Below are 8058 nucleotides of genomic sequence, written 5' to 3'. Positions count from 1 at the left end.
CCGGCCTCGTTCCCTGGCGCCCCGGCCGGGATGGAGTTCATGAAGACGGTCTACCCCACACAGCCGCCGTGGGCAAGTCAGCCTGCGACTGCGTCATACGCAGCGCCGTATCAGCAGCAGCCGAATGGCTTGTCCTCGAATCAGTCTGGACCGAATGGAGGGCTCATGTACGGAGCTGCCCCCCAGCCGTTTGGCGCAGCCCCCCAGTTCAACAGCCAACAGCCCTTCGGATCGGGCCCGGCGCCCTTCGGATCGGGCCCGGCGCCCTTCGGATCGGGCCCGGCGCCCCTCGGATCGGGCCCGGCGGCGCCTGTCCCGTCCGGACAGACGCTCTACGGGTCTGGTCCAGGGGGTTCTAACGGGTCTTATTCCCCATTGCACCTGGGCAACGGTTGGTTGTATCTTGGTAGTGATGCTTCGTTGTTCCCGTCTGAGGGGTTGGAGTCTCGTGTGCGACGGTACGTGCGCGACATCGCTGCGACTCGATCCCACAACCTGTGTTCAGCCGCGTTCTGGAACAACCCTGTTGCTTTCAACTCCTGGGCCGCCGGCAAGCCAGTGCACGTAAGTCAGCTAAAGGACGCCGGTCAGAAGGCCAAGCACGATCTCCTCATCGGCCAGCTAAGCGAAAACCTGGGCCTTCAACCATCCGACATGGACGACTATGCCGAAGATGATCTCCAAGATAGCCACAGCGGCTACCAAAGCAGCGCCCAGGACGCTGTAGTCGAAACCTTTTAACGTTAAGTCAGTTACCCTTCTATCAACATAAGAGGTAGTTGAAGGCGACATAATCAACATAACCAACATAATCTTTAACGAACACACAACCTAGTGGGAATTGAACCCGGTGGGAATTGAACCCGGTGGGAATTGAACCCGGCAGGTACAAAGTCTGTGGTTAAAAGAGGAGGTCGTCATCGTTGAGGTTATATTCTTCGAGCATGTCGAGTAAGTCATCGAACTGGTCGAGGTCATACCCGTCGAGAACTTGGAGGACTTCGGCGGCCACGCGTTGAGCTTCTTCTTCGCCAAGGTCGTGCTCTTCTTGGAGATATTGCTGAAGTTCTTCAGGATGGTCTTGAACGGAAACGAGTCGGATGGGAATGTCGATTTCCTGGTAGACTTCGCGGCCATCCTCATCGAGGACTGCTAGTTCGAAGGTGATGGTCCGATGGTCATCTTCTTCGTCCTCATCATCGTGGTCCCTGGGGGTAAACAAGTTGTCTTCGAGACTGAAGGATTCTTGATCCCCACGAGGCGTAGGCGAAGGCAAGTCCAAACGCACTTTGCGACTGACAGTCTCTCCCGTCTCAGGGTCTTCCGTGACCGTGATAATCGTTACGTCACGAACCAAGTCCATGACACTAGCCTCCACCTGCCCCAATGTGTCCGCCACGATCGCCGCAATCTCGCCGTCCACAGGCACCTGTCTCAATGCGTCGATTACCGAATCCGCACTCCCCAAACCCTGCACTGGTGCGTTCGAATCCGTGCGTTGCCCACTTGCGCGCTGCGCCGCCAGGTTCTCGGCGGACACCGTGTCCACCCAGCCGGCGTCCATCTGCAACGGAAACGGCAGCTCCGGCCCATCGTCCGTGGGAAGCAAACCAGCGGACAAGCCTCTATTCTCGCCTTCATTGCTCCCTCGACCCTCCGAGAGGCGACTGCTTTCGCTCGCCCCGCCATCCTCAACTCCAGTCTTCCCTTCGCGTCCTGTTTTCCCCTCACCTACGGCTCCACTTTCCTTCTTCCTTTCGTCTCCCGCTCTACTCTCCGTCTTCCCTTCGGCTTCGCCTCCGAGGACGACTGCATCATCGCGGCCTTTACTGCTGCCGAGTCGTTCGTCTAGTCGTTCCTTAAGTTGTTTTAGAAGTGAGTCGCGTTCTTCTTTGTTCAGTTGTATCCGATTGTGCGGTATCTGAACTAGTTCGGCTTTGGCAAATTCGTGGAGTGCGTATCGAGTAGAAAGGTATCGTCGGTGCATCTGTTGGGCGGAGACGAGTGCTGCTTCGCGGGGTAAGTTGCGTACGGCGACCACGCGTACGGCGCTGCGGAGTGGTCGTAAGTCTGAGTTCACGACAGCGCCATCTCGAGTCAAAAAGGCGCGGCCGCGATTCTCAGCGAGGGCACGGTTTACCGTGAGAACCCAACTTGCATCGTACGCCGTCTGTGCCGCCACCGGTAGTTGAAACCCACGTGTCACTGGCGCGCCCTTGTCCAACCCTACCGAACGTGCGTTCTGTCTCACACGCAAAGGGGCTGTCCCGTAAAAGTGCAAATAGTAATGCAACCGTCGGTTCGGCTGGGCAGGGTCCTCAGTGGGGGAAGGGTCGCGGGTAGGGGACGGATGGTCCTGAGTAGGAGAAGTGTCGTGGGTGAAGGAGACGGGGTCGAACGAGACGGGGTCGAACGAGACGGGGTCGAAGGAGACGGGGCTATTCGGGTCGTCAGTCGCTTCCAAGATAACTGTGTTAGCCTCCACGTCGGGCTCCACCTTGTACAGGTCGGTGTGGCGAACGGCCTCGTTCAACAAAGCCTGGAAGTTGGCCCCATGGAACGTCGAAACAGGGTATCGGATGCGATAAGTCGGCACTGGCAGATTCAGATCGATGTAGTTAAGACGCAGCGGGGCGTAACTGGGCAGTAAGGAGGGGATGTAACCCCGCCTACGATTGTTCATGTATGCGCGATCCAGCCGTCCGGATTCCGCTGGGTCACTGGTTCGATTCCCGGCTTTGTCGCTGATTTCGATAAAGTCAATGCGCTGGAAAAGCGACCCCGTAATTAGTTGTCCTTGGCTCAGCTTGGACTCGAACCCGCGCAGCGCATATCGCCAGGCGACATTGAGGTTATCGCACTGTCCTCCGCGACGGTGTTGGTGCAGACAGTTGTAAAGCTGGCCTTCTCCTTCCGTCACGTTATGGACTGTGTAACCAGTCATTATCATATCCGCCCTTGAAGGACGATCATCCCCGCCTTCACCTAAACCCTCAGGCATTGTTGAGAATCCAATCTCCGAGACCACCATGGGCGGTTCGAGATGTATCTCGCCCCGTTCGCTCAGGAGACCCGCGTTGTGCCAGGCACCCTTGAGCGAGAGCACGTGACCCGGCGGCATGTTCTCAGTGCTTTGCGCAGACAGCCAGCCGGAGAGGGATTGCGGATACGACCAGCGCCAGTCGTCACCGGCCGCCACCTGCAGCTCGATCGGCGAGATCTCGCTCGACAACAAGCGCAGGTACGAACTGTACAGCTCCAGCCGACGAGGCGACAAGGCGTCCACCTCCGCGCTGGTAGCACTGCCCACTTTGGTATCTTCTGTAGTGCTGGCGCCGCTAGACTTCTTGTCTCCGTAGATCTTATCCCCCTGGATCTTGTCCCCGTAGGCCTTGGCCGGTCGGCCCGTGACGCTGTGTAGCCACTGGCGGACGTTCAGCCAGGGCGGAGGGCGGAGCCAGGGTCGGCCGAGGGCCTGGCGAGTGAGTGCGCGAAGCCAGGTCTTAAAGGAGAAGGGTCCGCGGCGGAGGTCGCCATGCCGCGGTCGCGTGGTGCCGAAATCCTTACCGTGGATCCAGCGATCCACGAGCACGGGTTCAATTCTCAGGGCGGCCACCACCGGCGGCCAGGTTCGTTTATCGCGGTTCAGCATGGACAGCACCGTCTCATCGTCGCAGCGCGCGCCTTCCAGGGCTCGCTGGGCCGTCCGTTCCGACGGAACGCGTCTCGTCCGGAACCGCGACGGCAACCACTTACCTTCCGACAGCCACTCCACCTCCGGCAACCACCGGATGAGGAGCCGACCGAGGCCCCGGAAAGGACGTGTCTCGGTGCCCCCGGCAGCGACCGTCCGTGCGGCCCCGGACTTTGCCGTTTCGGTCCTTGCGGTGCCGACTCGTGCAGTCCCCGTGGGGGGACGAGGCCGCGATGCGAAGTGGCGGAAGGGGAGGGGCGCGAGAGCCTGGCTTTCAGCACCGACTTTGAGAGCGACGGCAGTGACGGGTTTGCGTCCGTCGGCGGCAGGCGCCGCGGCTGTTTCGAGCGCGAGGCTGAGGGTGCCGGATAGGCTTGCGGGGAGCGGGCCGAGGAGGCGTCCGACGGTGGAGCCGCCGAAGACGCCCGGGTGCGGGTCCTTGTCTGGTGCGAGTGCATACGACTCTGAGTCCAGTAGCCTGTCTAGCGCTTCCGGATCGTTCACGCGGTGGCACACTCCCCCAACCTCTAGGTCGCCGGTTCGATTCCCGGCGGCAGGGCTGCGCACGCAGGCCGGACAAAGCGCGCCCGGCGCACAGAACTGTCGCAGCCAGTAGTCGTAGGCCGCGTCCTGCGGCGCCTCCCCGCGCAACCCACGCGCCTCAGCACTCGTCCGCGGAACCGCGTAGCGTCTACGCCGCTTCGCCGGTGCGAGCGCCCGCGCCAAACCGCTTGTGCGTGCGCGCGACGGTTCCATTCCCAGCGCCCACGTCCGCGCCGGCACCGCCAACAGCTGCGGGAGCTCCGCAGCCATCAGCCAACGACTCAGCACCTCCAACGGGACCCCCGATAAAGCACCTCGCGGCTCGGAACCCAGCGGGTGGGCCCCCAATTGCGCGTCTAGGAGGCGCGTGAAGCGATGGGTGTAGAGGTTGGGTCCGCGGAGGCCGGCGGCGTCCCAAAGAAAGTCTTCGATGCGCGAGTCGTCGACGGCTGCGCAGGAGCGGCCGGCGATCGAGTCGCACACACTGCGCGAGCGGCGCCGTGCGAACAAGGCGCCACGGTGCGCGCGCCACCACGCACCTAGGGCGCCGGTTCGATTCCCGGCGGGCGCCAAGCGCGGCAATACACGTGTCGCATCTTCGCGCCAACTGGCCACCTCCCGCACTGGGAACTTCACTCGCTCCCGCGACGCCGCGTTCAAACGTTCGGAAGCACTCGGGTTTAGACCCGCCACACACACCCAGAACACGGCAACGAACATTTTTTCCACGCCCATTTGCCACGGCCCCGCCCACGCCCCCCGACTTGCGCAAACGTGTTGCACACGCGTGCGCGCTACATTTACCCACCGGCCATGCTTTTCACCTGATATGTGGTGTCTCTCTCACCCGAGTGCGCTGAAGCCGCTGAAGATGAGCGAATGCTTACAAAAAGAACACAGGCTTGCGCACGCACGCACGCACGCACGCACGGGTAGGACCTACATGGCAAAGTTTCCCACATGTGCCTTGCCTACCGGATTCAGTCTTGACAGCCGGCGGACCCGGCTAGAACTAAGCGATGCAGTTTATTTGTGTACGCACAAAGGAACAAACTCGAAGCTGGACACCGTAAGATCCCCCGTTCCAACTCTGTTCGGAGTCAGTGGCGTCCAGGCATTATGCTGGTTCAGGGCCGTGTTGTCCCGCAATGTAGTGCTCTGCTAGTGTCGTATGACACCTCTTGCACCGCCGTAAAGATTTTACGCGAAAAGATTTTCGGAGGATCACTCGCGATGTCTCTACCTAGCTCTCCCTTGTTCGAATCACGTCTCTGCCAATCCGGAGTGCGTTAGAATATCGCTCGTCGTGGATGGTAGTTAATTAGGGTAGACGAGGAATTAAGGTAATTCGTTACGTCTTGTTGTGGTCGTCGGGATTCGAACCCGGATCCGACTGGTTGCACCCGATCGGAAGCGACCGTCCCCTGGTTCGCCGTAAGCCTCCGTCCCTTCTCCGGATGCACCGCTCCATAACAATGACTGAGTGACGCTCCTGAACTGCTGTGTTCCTCAATGCAAGTCTAATCCTTCAGGTAGCCCACGGTATACTAACCACTTTACCCGTTCTTGACGACCGGCCTGCCTGCCTCGAAGACCGCCCGCTCCTTTCACCCGCTTGCCCCGGGGGCGGCAGCTGCTGTTACAGATGGTCCACCATATGGCTTGTACACAAGGGAAGGCAGCCTAAGTATCCTCTTTCGTTAAGAATGGCTTCTTCAAGAACTGAAAATTCGGGTCCGATCGGTACTCCGTTACCGTAAGGGAAACAGACGTGTTCCACTTCTGATCTCCAATCGCCGCGTGCACAAATGAGTGTTCCCTCACCCCATTTTTTAGTACAGGGTTCGCGGAAGGATGACCCCGGCGGCAGCAAATCATTTCTGTCGGGCACGTGTCGGACACACTCCTGCCACGGTTTCTCCAGTGCAGACAAAACGGAAAACGCTTTGGAAGACTTCACTCGTAAATAGGCGGCCGTTAATAACCACCCAGCGGCTAATAGACCGGCCACTCCAATTCCTTTCCATAGTAGCGAACCATTTGGAGGGAGAACGCGCACCGCTTCGATGTCAAAACGGTCCAAGTCAATCGTGGCCCTTCGCATCACGTCTTTCCATCCCTCCGGCACCACCGGTTGCAAAGCCTGCAACCTTCGCTTTGTCAGCTTCATCGAAGCGAACACTTCCAACTCCTCCGAATCAGTTGTCTTCAACACTGATCCCTCATTACTAAACGCCGTCATCAACTTGGACCTACATTCACCGAAAACCTCCCTCCAAACGTTGTCAGCCTCCCACAGATCATTCACCATGTGTTCCATCAAAATTTTCGTGGCCTCCGAACTACCAACGGCCGCCTCCGAACTATCCATGAGCTCCGAACTATCCATGAGCTCCGAACTATCCATGAGCTCCTCCTCTAACGTCTCCAGCCTGTTCTGTAAAGTGTCTTCCACGGTTTTCATGAACCTCTCGATATGGCGGAATACCACCGACTCGGTATACGGAGCAGGCGCCTCAGGAGACCAGAAAAGTCTCAGTCTGCTCGAGTCTTTGCAGAGGTCGAACTTTCGTGACACGTCCCAGATTACTTCGGCAGCACTATTCACCCTGGAGGCATCCGGTTCCGTGCCATGCACCTGGTCATCGAGTCTCTGAAGATCGGCTTCGGGAGCTAGTACAACAGCGTACGCGTGATCCTTTCCGTCAACGCCCACAATCACGAATCGAGCACTCATGTCGTCATCAAGCTCCGGTTGGATCCCCTCGCCTGTCAGCAAAGCAGCCAGCAACTCTTGCGTCTCAACCGCACCTGCACCCGCCACAGTCCTCATGAAGAATAAATTGTCATGTAAATCAGGGCGCGTAAATGTCGATCACCCGGAACGTCGTTGCATGTTACCGGACAGCTTACTACTGGTCCAACAACATCAAAAGCCCCCCGGCGTCGAAACCGTCTCCCATTCAAGACGCAGTCCCAGAGCCTCCATTGATTGGACCGTTGGGTTCCAATACGGTCGCAGCCCTGTTTTCTCACTCACTTAGGTCTAGTCAAAAATCAAGCCGGACGGCGGTGGAGCTGTAATAAGGCGGCAGGTCAGAAATCTCTTTTGATAACTAGACTTCGTCCGACATGCCTCGGCCGATCCATTGCAGCGGTCAAACTAGTCTCTTAATGGGCAGATATAGATCCGGCCTGCCTGGAATCGAACCCGGAACCTCCAGCTCTCGGCGGAGATGAGGCGGGGAAAAGAGCAGCTCTTCTGACGAAGGCTGCACGCAGGTCAGGTTGGGAGAGGCCTCCGGAGAACTGAATGTAGTGGGTAAAGTTGAGGGACCCCGAACTCCATACCTCCCCATGATGACGAACGCCATAAGCCTGAAGTAGCTCTTTGACAGTTGGCAACGGCAGCTGTAGACGGCGATATCCGGCGAGGACAAGACACAACCGGCAACAGCCTCACCCGCGAGGCCTGTTGCTACCGCCTGGTGCCCTACAGCTCTAATTAGCTGTTTTAAGGCCAGTTCCAAGCAATCCTGGAGGTGGATGCACGACGCCTCGGCCAAATAGGGTTCCGCAGCATACTCCGTATACAGCAGTTCCCTCACGGTATGCTATCTTGGCGGAGATGAGGCCACTCAGGCGACATCTACGGTCGATCTCAACCACCGCGCGCCAGTCATCTGCCGTCGTACGTCTGACTAAATTAGGCGGGCGAGGCACAACAACTGACCTTGCCCACTGACACACCACCCGGCCTTGCAACCCACCATGGACAGCTCCGCCACAGAGTTGTCAAGAGGGTTAGTAGCCATCGTGTG

General features: G+C 58.7%; 2 protein-coding genes across 2 annotated transcripts; both read right to left on the bottom strand.

The window, feature by feature from the left end:
- Positions 1 to 901: 901 nt before the first annotated feature.
- GNI_180120 (hypothetical protein) lies at positions 902 to 4972 on the bottom strand (the record flags this gene model as incomplete). The annotated part of the gene is made up of 1 exon (XM_011135188.1): positions 902 to 4972. The coding sequence occupies one exon, from the start codon at positions 4970 to 4972 to the stop codon at positions 902 to 904; it is 4071 nt and encodes a 1356-aa protein (XP_011133490.1).
- Positions 4973 to 5876: 904 nt separating this feature from the next.
- GNI_180110 (hypothetical protein) lies at positions 5877 to 7070 on the bottom strand (the record flags this gene model as incomplete). The annotated part of the gene is made up of 1 exon (XM_011135187.1): positions 5877 to 7070. The coding sequence occupies one exon, from the start codon at positions 7068 to 7070 to the stop codon at positions 5877 to 5879; it is 1194 nt and encodes a 397-aa protein (XP_011133489.1).
- Positions 7071 to 8058: the final 988 nt, after the last annotated feature.

Source organism: Gregarina niphandrodes, assembly GCF_000223845.1.
Source record: "Gregarina niphandrodes unplaced genomic scaffold scaffold00068, whole genome shotgun sequence".
Taxonomy (NCBI): Eukaryota; Apicomplexa; class Conoidasida; order Eugregarinorida; family Gregarinidae; genus Gregarina; species Gregarina niphandrodes.
Note: the sequence above shows the minus strand (reverse complement) of the source record. Positions and strands in the feature narration are given on the sequence as shown.